This window comes from Olea europaea, unplaced genomic scaffold (genome assembly GCF_002742605.1).
Source record: "Olea europaea var. sylvestris unplaced genomic scaffold, O_europaea_v1 scaffold3166, whole genome shotgun sequence".
Classification (NCBI taxonomy): Eukaryota; Viridiplantae; Streptophyta; class Magnoliopsida; order Lamiales; family Oleaceae; genus Olea; species Olea europaea.
The window spans coordinates 28,523-45,565 of record NW_019250464.1 but is presented as its reverse complement, the minus strand read 5'-3'; the positions used below and the strand labels follow the sequence as shown (position 1 = coordinate 45,565).

General features: G+C 33.5%; 2 protein-coding genes across 5 annotated transcripts; both read left to right on the top strand.

Annotated features, from left to right (window-relative positions):
* The first annotated feature begins 243 nt into the window (after positions 1-243).
* LOC111385438 (probable inactive receptor kinase At4g23740) lies at positions 244-3,608 on the top strand. 3 transcript variants are annotated; one of them, XM_023009823.1, is made up of 4 exons: positions 244-376; positions 480-523; positions 821-2,111; positions 2,768-3,608. In XM_023009823.1, exons 3-4 carry the CDS (start codon positions 896-898, stop codon positions 3,430-3,432), a joined length of 1,881 nt encoding a protein of 626 aa, XP_022865591.1. In that variant the 5' UTR covers positions 244-376; positions 480-523; positions 821-895; the 3' UTR covers positions 3,433-3,608. The 3 variants fall into 3 exon arrangements, with proteins under 3 accessions (XP_022865591.1, XP_022865593.1, XP_022865592.1); XM_023009825.1 differs by having other exon boundaries at positions 250-398; XM_023009824.1 differs by lacking the exon at positions 244-376 and having other exon boundaries at positions 405-523.
* A 9,668-nt stretch (positions 3,609-13,276) lies between these two features.
* Positions 13,277-16,820, top strand: LOC111385440 (probable inactive receptor kinase At4g23740). Of its 2 annotated transcripts, XM_023009827.1 has the most exons (3): positions 13,277-13,280; positions 15,599-15,710; positions 15,897-16,820. In XM_023009827.1, the coding sequence occupies exons 2-3, from the start codon at positions 15,632-15,634 to the stop codon at positions 16,439-16,441; spliced, it is 624 nt and encodes a 207-aa protein (XP_022865595.1). In that variant the 5' UTR covers positions 13,277-13,280; positions 15,599-15,631; the 3' UTR covers positions 16,442-16,820. The 2 variants fall into 2 exon arrangements, with proteins under 2 accessions (XP_022865595.1, XP_022865594.1); XM_023009826.1 differs by lacking the exon at positions 13,277-13,280 and having other exon boundaries at positions 15,381-15,710.
* Positions 16,821-17,043: the final 223 nt, after the last annotated feature.

Sequence of the window (17,043 nt, the reverse complement as noted above, 5' to 3'; positions counted from 1 at the left end):
TGTTTGACAATCTTTATTTATAAATTATTTTGTCTACGTACTCATTTTCACATTCATATAATAAAATATTCTATACGTAAATTCAAAATTTTTTTCATACTTTTTAACCACGTATTCTACGCATTCTCTTAAAAATCAAAACTCTTTTCCTCTCAATAATGATGGTCAATCAAGGCAAAATTAAAATCGAAATTTAGTTCCGTATCAAACAGGCTAAGTAATACAAATAAAATCGAAATTATGATAAGCTACATCAACTCATCACGTGCAAATTCCTTTCTTCTCGCGCTTACTCATACTATGCTTTCTCAAGACGCTTTCAATAATTTATTACTGTCCCCAAGGCCCCCAAGTTGTTTAAATCCATCGCCAACTAGTATGTTTTTCTCCCTCTATCTGTACGTATGAATCTTTGATTTGGTGATTTATCTATAGATTTGGAGTTTGTGTGACTGACTGACGGCTTTGTTGATCTTCAGAAATTTGGTTAGCGGTGTGCTGTAGCAGGTTTTTGTTTTAACTGGTGAGTGTTTTTTTCTACTGATTTTGAGATTCTTTGCTGGTAAAATTAAGTTCATTCTGTTTGATTCACGAAAATTTTAGCATGTTATGAACAATCCAGTGAAGAGTTGAATTTTCTATTCAATGCTATTTCCTTAAAATATATTTTTCTTTTTCCATTAATTCATGGGGTTGGTTGACCAAACGTTATAAGAATGTTAAAACAAACGGCTATGAATTTGATGGTAAAACGTGTATTAATAAGTATGAATTCCATTTCACTTTCTAATTCTGCTTCTTTTGGTTTTGACATCGGTAGAGAGATGGCTGAAATGCATAATTTTATTTGAGGGCTAGGGCATTCACTTTGGAACTGGAGATAGTGAGAGGGAAAATGGGAATCAAGATAATTTTTGAAGCAATTTTTCTGTTTGGAAGTCTTTACCTGCTAGCAAGGGCTGAACCCATTGAAGACAAACATGCCTTGCTCGATTTCATCAATAATACTTCCCACTCGAGGAATCTGAACTGGGATGAGAGAACTTCTGTTTGCAACAATTGGACTGGTGTCACATGTAATCATGGTAATTCACGAGTTATAGCTGTTCGATTGCCTGGAATTGGATTCCGTGGTCGTATTCCTTTGAACACTCTTAGGCGCTTATCGGCCCTTCAGATCTTGAGTCTGAGATCTAATGGTTTTAGTGGTCCTTTCCCCACTGATCTTCTGGAGCTTGGGAATTTGACTAGTCTTTATCTTCAGTTCAATAATTTTCAGGGTCCAGTGCCATGGGATTTTTCAGTTTGGAAAAATCTTTACATAATAAATTTGTCGAATAATGCTTTCAATGGGAGTATTCCTCCTTCAATTACGAATTTGACTCATTTGACTGCTTTGAGTCTTGCTAATAATTCTCTTTCTGGTGATATTCCTGAACTTAATATACCTAGTTTGCAAGTGTTAGATCTGTCCAACAATAATCTTACGGGAGTTGTGCCTCGGTCTCTTCTTAGATTTCCTAGTTCAGCATTTGCTGGCAATAAGATTTCACCCGAAACATCACAGCCTCCAGTTCTTCCTCCCACAGCCCAACCAAAGAAGCATTCTTCAAAATTTAGTGAATCTGCCATACTGGGAATTGTAATTGGCAGCAGTGCACTAGCATTCATGTCGATTGCCTTGTTGTTAATTGTTACCAACAGAAAGAAAGAAAACGTGAAAGCGACTGCAGTGAATTCAAAGAAGAAAGAAAAATCCCTCAAGAGGGCAGCTTCCGATCATCACGATACAAATGGAAATCTCGTTTTCTTTGAGGGCTGTAATCTTGCATTTGACCTTGAAGATTTGTTGAGGGCTTCTGCTGAGGTGCTTGGGAAGGGAACATTTGGTACTACATATAAAGCAGCACTGGAGGATGCAACCATAGTAGCGGTAAAGAGATTGAGGGAATTTAGTATTGGGAGAAAGGATTTTGAGCAGCAGATGGAGGTTGTTGGAAATATCAGGCATGAGAATGTGGCTCCACTGAGATCTTACTACTATTCCAAGGATGAGAAACTCATGGTATATGATTTCTACAGCCAAGGGAGTGTTTCTATATTGCTACATGGTATGCTAAACATAATAATCTCAATTTACTTTCTTAATTCGACTCAAATCAATCAAATTTACCCGTGACATTTTTTTCCTTTTTTGCTCTTTTATACTTGTCGCTACAATCTACTTCAAGTTAGATCTTCTGGCTTTAATACGCTAGGCTAAATTACTATAAAGAGATGTAGTACAGGATTTCACATATTATGGTTAAGGTTAAATCAAATAAAAAAATCTGTTTAATCTTATGATCTCCTGATCCTATTCAATTTTGCTCAGATTTTACTGTATGTAAGCAAATAATGTGTTCAATGAAGCTATAATTAACTTTAGGTAAAGTCTTGTTCTTTTCAACCAGAAGTCTGATTCTGGTGGCATATTTTTTTTTGCTTTGTTATACTTAAAGCTACAATCTACTTTTGTTCTGGCTTCTACACACTAGACTAAAATTATTATAAAGAGATGTAGTACAGGATTTCTCATATTATGGTTAAGGTTAAATCAATCAAATAAAAAATCTGTCTAATCTTATGCTCTCCTGATCCTATTAATTTTGCTCAGATTACTGAAAACAAGCAAATGTTGTGTTCCATGAAGCTATAATTAACTTTAGGTAAAGTCTTGTTCTTTTCAACCGTAAGTCTAATTCATTTGGCTTCTTTTGTTTTTCAGCAAAAAGAGGTGAAGATCGGATTCCATTAGACTGGGAAACTCGACTGAAAATCGCTATTGGTGCAGCAAGGGGAATTGCTTACATCCACTTACAGGATGGTGAAAAGCTTGTTCACGGAAACATAAAAGCCTCGAACGTATTCCTTAACTCCCAAAATTACGGTTGTGTGTCTGATCTCGGGTTGGCAACATTGATGAGTCCCATCACACCACCAGCATTGCGAACTGCAGGGTACCGTGCCCCAGAAGTAACACAGACAAGAAAGGTGTCTCAAGCAACTGATGTCTACAGTTATGGAGTCCTCCTCCTCGAACTTCTCACTGGAAAGTCACCTGTCTACACCTCGGGAAGTGACGAGGTTATCCACTTGGTCCGGTGGGTCCAATCTGTTGTACGCGAGGAATGGACGGGTGAAGTATTTGATGTCCAGCTCTTGAGGTATCCTAATATAGAGGAAGAAATGGTAGCCATGTTGCAAATAGGCATGAGTTGTGTTGCAAGAATGCCGGAACGGAGACCAAAAATGGCGGATGTAGTAAAAATGGTCGAGTATATTAGAAGTGTCAATACGGGCAATCGGCCATCCTCTGAAACAAAATCTCCAGGTTCGACACCAAATTTAACGCCATCTGGGGCTCAGATTGGATCCTCTTCAGTTTCATAAATGGATTCTTGTTTCTTGAAATTAGTTTATTCTGATATAGTTTTCTTTTCCCTGATCTTGTTTACACTTCTAACAATATTGTATTCTCTATTATGTTCATTTATAAATTGTTTAGTAAATTGAAGGAAATAAGTTAGAATTTGAATATTACAATGATTAATCTTGTTCAGCCAGTTTATATTGTTGTTATTTACTCGAGAAAACTTGATGCAAATAACTTTTTAACTTTATTACGGTTCTTCTTCTTGTTCATATTGCGTCCAGCTGCAGCTATGCATCAAACGGCTCTCCAATTTTGACTTGCACTGGCTATTGGTATCCAGCTGGAGCACAGTTCGAAGTTTAAAATAATAATATCTATCAGAACATAGTTACTACAAAATAATACAGGTTTTTTGACATATTAATGATATTAGAGACCCTATTTGAGCTTCTTCTTCTTCCTTATTTATTTTTTTTTTTTTTGGCGAAAATTTTTTTTTTTGAAGTAGTTATTTCTTGATAATGTTTAGTTAAAATATATAGAAAAATTTTGGCTTTATTTGTAAAATTATTATATGGAAGAATGTGTAATTAAAAATGTATTATAGAGAGTGATTTTTGAAAAAAATGGAGCTCAAGCATAGCTTAATATTTATAATTTACAATTGGGGACACAAGGATTAAATTAGTTGTACATTTGTGATCGACATATTCCTTGACATCTCTCTGTGTGTCAAAATTTGTGTAATTGACTGTTTAAAGTGTTGTTAAAATCAATGTATAAAAAACGATTACCTCACAAGTGTGTTAAACATTTAAACTTGATGTTAACAAAATGTTAGTTTACATGATTGTTGCCATAATACAAAGCTACAGTTGTCAGTGTTCAATTTTCCAATTTCGGTCGTATTTTCAATTTTCCAGAAGAAATGTTTATGGGATTTTTGCCGTGTGTAATTTGTCAATTTTGCTGCTGGATAGTAACTACTAGGAAGATTCGTCCACTTATCCACCATTTTCTGAAGCCAGTGCGAGTATGGACCATTGGGATATAATCTTTTAAAGAATGAACAAAAAGCCCTTCCCAGGTCATTGTCAATGTTGTGTATATTCAATACTGAGTGAAATTGGGATACGTGTTAAGTATTCAGTAGTTCTACACTTGATTGACTCGAATCATACAATAGAGTTTTTAGATTGAAAAGAGATGTCGAAAATCTATGAACAATGGGAGAGATTGGTGGGAGCTGTGATCTTGAGAGAACAACCATGGCAAATGTTTCATGATCGGAGCCCAAGTGTCAGCTCCATATGGTTTGATTTCAGTTTGGTTCTCAAGTCCTTGATGTGCCTTCTGATTTTTCAGGCCCTGGAGGTTCATCTCCGTGTCATGAGCTACCTCGATCTACATTTGAAAATTTGCAGAAGAAGGAAAAATATGTTGAATATATATATATATATATATATATATATATTGCCAAATCAGAATCAAATTTGCTTCTACTGTGCATATGCAAGATTTATACTATGTGTAAGCATAATTTTAAAAAATAGCCGTTGGCTAGTTTTTTAATTTAAAACTTGGTGACAGTATTGGATGAAAAAGTTACCACTTTTCATACCATTTCATGGTGTATTGATTGATGCATTTAAATAGTGTTGGTTTTTTTATACCCAATAATCCCGAGCGATGATGTAAAACAGTTGGCGGATTATTTATCGACACCATGGACTTGGCTCGACTCGGAGATGAACTACACTTTTGGATGGTTCGGGTTTGGGTTGGATGATTATTTGGTTAGTTGGACCATTTAGTGATTAATATGGAGTTGAATATTGGCCCATTAGTTTAGGTTAATTGTTTGCCCGCTTAGTGAACCCTAGGTCCAATTAGAGTGACCTAAATTAACATATATATATGTATTTATCTCTCGCCCATTTTTGTGGTGGTGTGTGTGTTGTAGCAATGGAGAGGAGAGTTGAGAGAAGAGAGGCAACCGAGAGAGAGGGAAGCCATGTGAGGTTGTGAGTAAGATTTAACCAGTGTTCTTCTTCCTCTCCATACCTTTGTGGATTGCTAACACCACCACCCTTCTCCTTTGTGGGGATAGAGAGAAAGAGAGTAGTCCAAAGTGAAGGTAAAAGTCTCGGGTCGAGTCAAGGTAAACCGGTGTTCGTTTGATTGTTTTCTGAGTCCGGAATCAAGATTTATCGAGGGATTTTCGCTACAAAGATACCCAATAAATCCCGGGCTATGATGTTAATGTGGGTTAATATTATTTCATAGGCATAGGCCGATGAATGAAATAAGTCAACAACCAAGTCCATGAGCTACACCCGGCCCAATTGTATTCCTTATGGATGGCTTGAATCTTGGCCCGTTTACCCCTTTAATGGCCCAACTTAAAGCCTAACCCTAGAGTATATATGTGAATATAACCCTAGCCTCTTTGATATGATGATTGTGTGATTTTGAGAAAAGAAATTAGTGAATCCCGGCTGCCCCCTTTTGTGTGAGAAAAAGGTGTCCAGAATGCTTGTATAACGTGTGCAATTGGTGGTTCTTTCATAGTATACCTTTGTGGTGTCTTCTCTTAGCCTTTGTGACGATAAATCATCATCCTTTCTTGTCCTACGTGGGTAAGATTGAATAGCAACCAAGGTAAATCAATTGGTTGTGGTTTGGAGCCGTTTGGATTGGTTGTTGGTAGAGAAAGGTACGTTGGACTGAGCCTGGAAAACCACCATTTGAAGATCCTTTGAGAGAGCTTCCGCAACAAATAGGTTATGAATGATCAATACAAACATATGGAAAACATATTGAAGATTAAATTCATTCCATTAGTGAAGATCAAAACCTCTCGTATTCATAATCCTTGTGTGTTCTTGAAGTTTTGGTAGAAAACACTAAGTGCTTAAGTGATTCTCTATTACAATGCTTTCAAACCATTTGCCAAGAGTCCTTTTAAGCATCTAATTCAATTTTAGAGGGAACAAATATCGTTTAAGGACAACGATATTATTTTCGTGTTCAAATCTTCTTCTTCATCAACTTCTTCTATTTTTCTCCATCGTTGTAATTTTCCAACAATCTCAAACGACGATTCATTTTACCGCAATGGAGTCAAAGACTATACTTGCAATAATCAAGTTGATGAATCAAGTTTTGTTCGTTTGGAACAACGTTGAAAAGGTTTTACACGCTTGATTTGGAATTGGCACCGTTATCAGAATCTACACTTTTTTAACAAAAGAAATTTGGATTGCTTTGGAAAGAAATGTTGAAGAATGAAGGATTGAATCCGTCGTCAAGTATTCGACTTTGGTAATTATCACTTTGCTTTCTCAATTTCCATTTTGGTAAGTCAAAATTATGTTCGATCTTCATTGGTTTTGACTGCATATGAAATTTGACTTTATATGCATAAAATGGATTGAAAATCAGTTTAAATCTGTTTTTGACATGCGTTAATGGAAAACGATTGGATATTAATGGTGTGAATTATAGTTTAATTATCAAATGATGGAAAAAAGTTTATGAACGTCTACATTGTTGTTAATGTGAAAAGGTGAATTTATGCATGACATTATGTTCTGATTCGCATATTCTGATTTGTGTTTTCTCAAGTCACAATACATATATGCATGATCGTATGCCGCAAGTTGTTAAGCAATGTGTTATTTCTTTTCACTACTAAAAAATATGGCTTCAAACACGAATTTTCCGTTCCTAAAACCTTGATATCCATTGTTATTACTTTTTACCAATGGAATATTTGCAACCACAAATTCGTTGTTAATTTGAGGGTCGCTGATAGTTACCAACAAATTGTGCATTAAATAAAGAGTAAACATTTTACCAACAAAAATTCCGTTGGTAATGTGTGAATTTTTTACCAACGGATATATATATACTTATTTTTTTTATTATTGTTATTGTTATTTATTTAATAATCATAATTTTTTAAAAACTTCTAAACAATTGAATTGAAAAGCCAAAATATTGTTTAACCACTTATTGGACTACAAATTTATAGAGGACAACTCCAAAAACTTTGTTGTAAACTTTCGATGTGTGATAATTGAATTACTTTTACAAACAGATAATCTATTTTTAATTATCAATGGAATATCCGTAGGTAAAAGATTCAAATGTTAAACGGTCATATTAGGCACAGAATATCAGTTGGTAAAAAGATATTATCATTACCAATGAAAATTCGTTGTTGATTATCGTAGTTGAAAGTGAATTACTTTTACCAACGGGTAATTCGTTTCTAATTACCAACAGATTGTTTTCATTGGTAATATTTGGTACGTCACCTACGGAATATCCGTAGGTGAAATATCCAAATGTTAAACGGTAACATTAGGCATAGAATATTCATTGGTAAAAAGATATCATTGTTACCAACGAAAAATTCGTTACTGATTATTGTAGTTGAAAGTGAATAACTTTTACCAACGGATAATCCATTTCTAATTACCAACGGATTGTCATTGCTGATTATCGTAGTTGAAAGTGAATAACTTTTATCAACGGATAATCCATTTCAAATTACCAACGGATTGCATCCGTTGATAATTTTCCATAGGTAAAAAGCTATTTTTTAGTAGTGTTTGTGGTTTAATTTGAAACCGAAAATTGGTTAATTAAAACTAGTATAAAATGGTAGAACATGTCTTTTGATCTTTGTGATTGATGATTTACAAAATGTGATAAATAGTATACTTTAAAGAAGTATGAACATAATGAGAAAGATGAAAGAATGTGAATTTCCAAAGTATTGCTTATTCCATTTTGATGAATGTTACTGCATGTGGAAATGAGATAATTTGATTATTCTCACTTTATCATGACAATTGGGAATGACTCATATACATGAAATAGTAGTGTTGGGGGAATGCCAATTATTTGTTGATGGAATATGAACTTTCATGACTATTCCTTTTATTAATAAATGAAAACGACTTGATACATTTGTTGATTGATTTCATTAACTTTGGTTGATGATGATAGCTTCAATTAAGTGAGATGATTTATGCAAAATTATATTTGCATATGAATATGTCAGAATGTGATTTTGTTCAAATATGAATAAGATGAATATGTACATTATGATTTGACATGATACTATCTTATGGAATGTCAAAAAAGTGATAGGCTACACATGCTTGAAGAAGTTGTAGTTCTTGTGAATCAAGATGTTTAGTTTTCTTCGTTGATTGAATTTGACTTCAATCGCGGAACCAATTGAGTAAGCTTATGCTTGAAAAGCATTGTTGCTTTATGAGATGATCTTGATCAAATTTTGTATGATCAAAATTAAAGATAGTTGGATTGAAATATATTGTTACTTAACGACCACTATCAGAAAGTACTTAATCTTTCACAGATATTACTCAAGTGATAAGTGAACTGAACTATGTAAGAGTTGATGAACTCTAGTTCAAGTATAACCCAATGTGGGGTTTAAAATTAATGCTTATGAATTTATATGAAACGTTCAAAATGTATGGATGCAATATTACTAGATTGTATATGTAATCTTAGTTGAGGAATTGTGGAGATAACTTAGTTTAAAAGTTGCTTAAACCTTTTAATCATATAAAGATATTTATCAAGAAGAAAAAGTAAAAAATCCTTATACAATTATAAGAATGATATACACTAAATTTAAAGTGGATGAAATGAGATGAAAGCCTATTATGGTGTTGCAAAAACAATTGGAATATTTGAAGAATATTCATAAAATTGAAGATCAATGTAATGATTCAATGATGAGAATTGAATACCCATGTATAAAATCTACTAGTGAAAATGATTGACTATTGCAATGATTTGATAAAAATCCTCCAACCGTGTTTGGAAATCTATAAAGCTTTATGTAAAGTTAGTGAGAAGCATGTAGCTTCATAAGAGGATTTCTTGGTGATGACAAGTTGTATCTATTGAATGAATCGATCATTGGCTAGCTAAATTTAACAAGAAACTAAGTCACATGTAATAGAAAGTCTAGACATATAAGTCGTGACTTTATAAGGAAATTAAACAAAGATGGAATAATTTCCCTAAATTATGTAAAATCAATCGAGAACTTACCGTATCTTTAACTAAACCTCTAAATAGAGATTTAGAAAGATCTACATTAAGTAGGATAGGGTTGAAAACTCATAAATAAATTCACTAATGATGGCAACCCTACCAAAAGTATACTAAATAAGTATAACTAGGTTTAAAGGGTAACAACAAATCATTTGATAAGTTGATAGATTACAACACTATTAATTTATCAGCCCTATCATGGATAAATAGTGTTGGTTGTTACTACAAGAGGGATGAGTTATAATAAAATTTTAATGAAGTTTAGTATTGGGCATAAGTATCTTTAAAAGTAACAAAGATACTAGATGAACTTCACCTAGATGAACTTCAAGGTGATACCGCTTCAATAGAGAGTCAGAGTTTCTCTCTTAAAAATTCGTTGAATAGGACGAGCACAATGCCATATTAACGCTAAGCGAGTTGAGGAACTTGAGAACATGTGATACTTATGTGTATGTGCTTACCGGTATTGTCACAAGGAATAATTGGTTCAAAGCTATCATGCTACCTTTAATTCCGACTTTACTTTGTTTGAATTACACAATAGTTAGATTCAAATTGAAATATACCCAATCCTTATGCATAAGAGTCATTAGTTTGAATACATGATCATATTGATTTTGGACAAGTGGGGATTGTTGAATATTTGTTCAAAATCAATAGAATGATAATTGACTAATTATTGGGCTCAATTGTGGAATCAAAAGAAATTGAGGAATGGAAACTTTGATTTTTGCCTATGCGTACGTGATACTTATGTTTATGTTCTTACCGGTATTCCAAGAAGTTATCAAATGTCTCATTTTCCTTCATCCTAATCTTTTCAAATTTAGTGGTCAGCATCTGTAAATTAGAGTTCTTAACTTCCTGAGTTTTCTTATAGGTGTTTGTAAACTATCCCAAACCTCTTTCATAACCTCACACATGGGCACATGCCTAAATTCTTCCTGGGACACAATCATAAATAACGCATGTAGGGCTTTACAATTCCAATTGCGCTTGTGCAAATTTGATTTTGATCAATTAACAATCGAAGTGAGGGTGATCACACCATTAACGGTGCTACAAGGACAGTACAACCGTTCACCATGCACAACCAAATTCGCTCATCCATTGATTTTAGGAAGGCTCTCATTCTAACTTTTCAATAAGCATAGTTACTACTATCAAAATATGGTGGAACAGATAATGGGCTACTTATCTTAAAGGTTAGGGCCAGGAATCGAAATCTGGGCTCTGATATACTAGAAGGTTTTATTGAGCCAATTTATTTTGACCCAACATGCGGAATTATACAACTAAAAGCCACAAGTCACTTTTAATTATCTTAAATTGTTAATCAAACAAGTCAAATTATCCTATATTGAACTGTCACAGTTTGTAATATAAAAGCAATAAACAACAATACAATTGTTAATGGAGAAACTCAACTAGGTAAAAATTTCGGGACAAAGTCGGTAACTTAGACTATAGACAATGATGAACTTATAGTACAATCCAGCCTAGAAAATCTAATAGATTCACTAATCTATTTCCTGCAATCTCCAAAACTCGTTGGAACATGCTTCACTCACACCTATTCCGATCCTTGGAATTGTCTATCTCCTGTGGATCACCAAAAACGCCTCATTCCTATATTTTTCCTGTACTTCTAGTCCAATCTCCTTCAATTCTTCAGCAACCTCTGAATGTTCTTGAGAAAGTGTCTTCCTGTATGTGTATAGGAAGGGGGTATTTGAATTCTATGAATTTGATGTTTTTCCCAAAGTTGTCGTTATATGAATTCAAGAATGAAAGGATAAATTCAAAATCTAGAATGTGTTCTTGAATATTTGAATGATGTTATGGAGAATGCATACAATAAACAACCACACCAAAATTTGTGTTAGGGTTTAGGTATTTATAATAAAAGGCATTTGGCAGTATGTGTCAGATAAAATTATAGGCGAGCGACAGAGTTTCTGTTTTTGTCGCTCGAGCATCTAATGGGCGATAGGGTAGCGAAAATTTGACGACTCTTTTTCTTTCTTGTCCCAAACTCGAACCCTAACTTACCTAATTCATCTATACATTATTGCAATGTACTTATTGACTTTTACAACTCTTAATTTTAATCATTTTGTCTAAAGAATTGCCAATACAATAAAATCCTACCAAAATGGTCAGTTTCGTAGTGCAGTTTTTTGACAAATTTATTCTCTTTGTTTCGAATTTATCCATCCCCATGTCTAAGTTTGAATCTAGCTTATCATCTTGAAATCTGATCAACAACTTTTGTGCTTTACTCATCAAAGTTTCCTGGAGGTCTGGAAGTCATGTTCTTAAAGATTCAGTTTTGTTCTTGGTCTTTTGTAACAGTCTAGATGAGGTTTTAATGAACTCTTGAGGATTCGAGGCAGCAGATTTTGTGGTATATTCATAGAGAATCATGCATGTTCCTAATGCTTGGATAATTCATTTTAGACATTGAATTCAAATTTTCTTCCTCCCATTTTAATTTGAAGAACCATACCGGTTTTAAAATATCAGAATTAGACAGCAAAGTTGTAGTATGTTGACCTTTATCCATTTCGGGAAAATTCAAACTCACTTGAAATTTTAATTTTTCAGCAGCATCCTTTTGCTATTTTCGGCCACTACAACATGTAGTATGCACTGGCCCTTGCATTCTACTATTTTTGGCTAGCATTGTTTAAGAAATAAAGGCTTTAACGAGTCTTTGTCTTAGATAGGCAGAATTTTGAAACTGGGTTAGCAGCTTAGTTTTGCTATTGAAAATTCAGGATCAAGGTTAGCTAGTTTTAATGAGAAATTATCATTTCATGGAAGTTTAATAAACAAACATGTATAACAAATTCAACCATGGAATTTAAATTTGTGACATTAGTGGACACCGAGAAAAAAAGTTGGGTGACTTAAGGATCTTTTATATAAGATATCTTTGGGACCAAAAAATACATCTTTGATATTTATTATGTGTAATAGTAAAGTCACATTAGTAAAAGCATACAATGAGGTAAACAACGCGAAGTCTAGACATATAAGTCTAAGAAATGACTGCACAAGGAAATTAATCAAGAGTGGAATAATGTCGTAAATTACGTAAGTCAAATAAGACTTTAGCGGATTCTTTAACTGAACTTCTTAATCGAGTAGGATGATGTTGAAACTCTTAAATTTAAAAGATCCACCAATGACGGCAATATTACTTGTAACTACTAAAATAGTAATTCATGGGTTCAAAGTGTATAATAAGTCATTCGATAAATGGATAGTTTCAGCATTATTATTCCCACAAAAACCCTATCATAAGCCAATAATACTCGTTGTTACTTAAAGGAGAGTTGAAATTTAAGCTCTTAATGAAGTTCGATATTAAGTACAAGTATATTTAAAAATAATAAAGATACTAGAAGAACTTCATCTAGATGAACTTCGAGGTGGTGTCGCGTCTATAGAGAGTTAGAGTTTCTCCTTTAAAAGTTCAACAAATAGGATAAGTGTAAGGTCATAAAAGTGCTAAAGGAGTTAATAAACTTGTTCAACACATGAAACTTTTGTCTCTATGTGTGTGTTTTTTTAACCAGCATCATCACAATGAATAACTGATTCAAAGCTATCATGCAACTTGGATTTTCAATGATAATTTGTGAGAATTAAACACCGGTTAGTTTAAATTGAAATATATCTAATCATTATGCGCAAGTGTTGTTAGTTTGCATATGTGATCCACATAATTTTGAATAAGTGGGAGATTTTTGTCATTTTGTTCAAGAATATAATGGAAGAGAGAACTGGGCATGTACTGTCTATGGAGAAAAGGGAAAAATCAATGTTAATATCAAAATAGAAAAAAAAAAAAAAAAAAAAAATGTTAATAAAAAAAAAAAAAAAAAAATGTTAATAAAAAAAAAAAAAAAAAAATGTTAATAAAAAAAAAAAAAAAAAAATGTTAATAAAAAAAAAAAAAAAAAAATGTTAATAAAAAAAAAAAAAAAAAAAAAAAAAAAAAAAAACTGGCGAAAGAAAAATAAGCCCAAGCAATCGCATAGTCTATAGCTAGGCCATTGCCCGATGCTTTAATGATAATGCAGAGGATTTTTGATTTGTACAGGGCTATCACCCGGTTTATAACTAGGTGATCATCTAGGCTATCAAATTTAGCCTCTAGACTTTTTCCAATTTTGATTTCTAGTGACTTTTCATGGATGATTGACACTATTTTGTGGTGATGTTTGGAAAACTATAAATAGGTGAAAGTTTTTCATAATCAAAATGTTTTTAATTAGGACTGGGCAAATCTCTCGAACTGAACAGATTTAACCGAACCTGACCTTACCCGACCCGAACCGAACCAAACTCGATGATTCTTGTCAAATTAAATACCCGAACATGTATCTGAATTGAGAATCGACGGGTACGGTTCGATTCTCGGTTCTAGACGAAGAATCGAGAAACCGAATCTTTCTAATTTTTTTTATATTAAATAAATTAAATTATTTTAATTTTAATTTTTTTAAACAAATTAACAATTTCTAAATCCAAATTTTTGGTCCAATAATTTGTTTCATTTCTAATTTTTAAATTTTCGGCCCAATTACCCATTTTATTGTTTCATTTCTTAGCCCAAAAAATATCCAACCCACTAAATAACCCTAAATACCTACACTAAAGTAAATAACGTTGTCTCGACTCTAAAACTCACTCTCGCAGTCTCGTTGACATTCCAAAACCTATACAATCGTCCGCTGACACTGTGACCTCCAATCGAAACTGTAACCTCCGCTGATCGAAATTTTGACCGTAGCAATCATTTGAACAAAGTAGTTTACTAATCTCTGACATTCCAAAACCATTGAATGTGTGATTAGTTGTATTTATATAATATTGTTATAAATGTTAAAAAGTTTTATTATAGTACGAAACCGAACGGAATCAAATCGAACCAAACTAAGTTAAATGGAACCGAACCCGAATGGTTCCATAGTTATATTTGAATCCGACGATTCCATTTACTAGATACCCGAAAATTTTGGTTCGGTTCTCTTTAGAATTGAACCGACCCGCGCCCACATCTATTTTTAACAATATAAAAGAACCACAAAAAGTATTCTCAATTCAATTCTTCATCACAAACAAATTTCTAGTATTCTTCAAGTTCTTGGAAGAAAAACACAAGTGTTTTGAGCCTTTAAAAATTAAAAAAAAAAAAAAAATTGATATAATCCTACAAACTATTTGTTGCTGAACCCAAAAAAAAAAAAAGAAAAAAAAAGAAAAAAAATTGATATAATCCTGCAAACTATTTGTTGTTGAACCTTTAAGCACTCAAATTATCCTATAGAAGCAAATATTATTTGAGGACAGCCAATTACGCGTTTTGCCTATTACTTCCTTATTAGTGTTCCTACTATCTTTGTTATCCTTCTTCGTTCTCTCGTTTTTACAACATCAAATTGTCAAATGTCCCTAATTTTTTGTGAAATAGTCTATGTAACGAGAAGCCATGACCACAGAATTCCAATCTTTGACAATTTCCAATTTGAACATTAATAATTTAATTGAAGGAACGAAACACGTGCCAAAAAAAATCAAAGCAGTGTATAGAAAGTTGAACACGAGAAAATAATTTTTAATTTAATTAATGTGGTAATTTTGTCGGGGAAGTTTGACTTGGTAGGCTAAGGTTTGGCTGACCCATGACATGGACTTTCCTTTAACACTGTCGACTAATTCCAAAAGTTAAAATCGTCTCTGTTTGACATTAATTTTTCAAAATTTATTCTTTTCAAACTTATTTTCATTCACATATTTTATATAAAGTCATAATTTTTATCAATTTTCAACAATGCAATTGATTTTTAGTTAAACCAAAGGTGCTTAACCTTTCAATACATAGGCACAGAAAATACAGTATATTTTTGTTTCGTGATTTTATTTCTTTTAGCTTTAAATTAATTTTTTGCTTCCCAATCATCTGTCCTACTAGAGTCAGCTGGTTCTGGTTGAAGCTCAAAATAGAGATGTCTAGGAATTATGACAACTGGGGAAGGCTGGTGGAAGCCGTGATGCGGCGAGAGAAGTATAAGGCACGAAAACGTGGCTGCACCAATGGCTTATTATTTTTCCAGAGATATGCTCATGATTTATGACTACCAAAATCAGGGAAGTGTTTCTGCTCTGCTACATGGTATGGAAAATGTTCTAACTTCTGTACAACTTGAGTCGGTCTTGATGCTCATGGCTTCATCATATTTTTCTATGCAGTTAAAGTGAATGATAGTCGAGTTTGATATGATTCATATAAGCATTCAGTACGCTGTCATATAGATTTTGAAGACGTGATAATTATTGATGCCTTGAATCCCCTATGCAGAAAACACAGTTGAAAACAAGCCAGACTGGGAAACACGTCTAAGAATTGCAAAAGGTGCGGCAAGAGGTATTGCTCATACGCACACACGACATCGCGGTAGGCTTGTTCATGGAAACATAAAAGCCTCGAATATTTTTCTCAACTCCGAAAAATATGGTTGTGTGTCTGATTTTGGCTTGGGAAGCGCGGAAGTAGCACCAGTTGTCATGTGCGCTACTGGATACCGTGCCCCGGAAGTGACAATTGCTGGGAAGGTTTCGCAAGCGTCTGATGTCTACAGCTTTGGAGTCTTGTTGCTTGAACTTCTCACTGGAAGATCCCCTATGAATGGAATCGGCGTTAAAAAGGTAGATTTAGTTAAATGGGTTCTTTCCTTGTTAGGTGAAGACAGGAGACTTGAAGTGTTTGAAAGTTTGGCTCTAAGTTTCCCCAATGAAGTGGAAAAGATGGTGAAGATGTTACGAGTGGCGATGAGTTGTGTGGCAGACAGTCCATACCATAGACCTACAATGCCTGATGTGTTGAAAATGATGGAGGACTTGTAAAAGTTCTGATGCAATATTAATGGCGCCACTCGAAGACTAAGGACTAACCATGGCTGGCATAGAATGGCGACTGGAATATTGCACTCTGCTAGTTATTCCAATTTACTGTTTTTATTTGACTTTGGTCTTCTAAATATGCAATGACATAAGAAAAAATTGCTATCTCTGAGTGTTTTACGATAAGTTAAATTTTTAATGAAAGCCATGTGAAGTATGGCAGGTACTCTTAATTGGAGATTTCTTATACAAGTGTGAAGTGGGGGTCACTTTTATGAGAATATTTTAAAGCTTGAATTCTCTAAAAAACTTAGGAAACCCAATATTTTTTTTCACAGTCAAAATAAAAACAATTGTGAGAACTCAAAAGTGTTACGAAAGTTATTGTGTAATATTGTACTAGTCAATTAAATTTGATAGCATTTGATTAAGGAATTTTCAAACTCATAGGCATCTCTTTCGATGTAAAAGCTTTTCGCTCGAACTCTCTTTAGTGTTTGCATACTATTTCGTATTAATTTTCATTCATGTGGAATATTGTTAAAAATTGATTCAAAATTGTTGTTTTAGACCAACATTGACCAACTGATTAAGCGAGACATGTG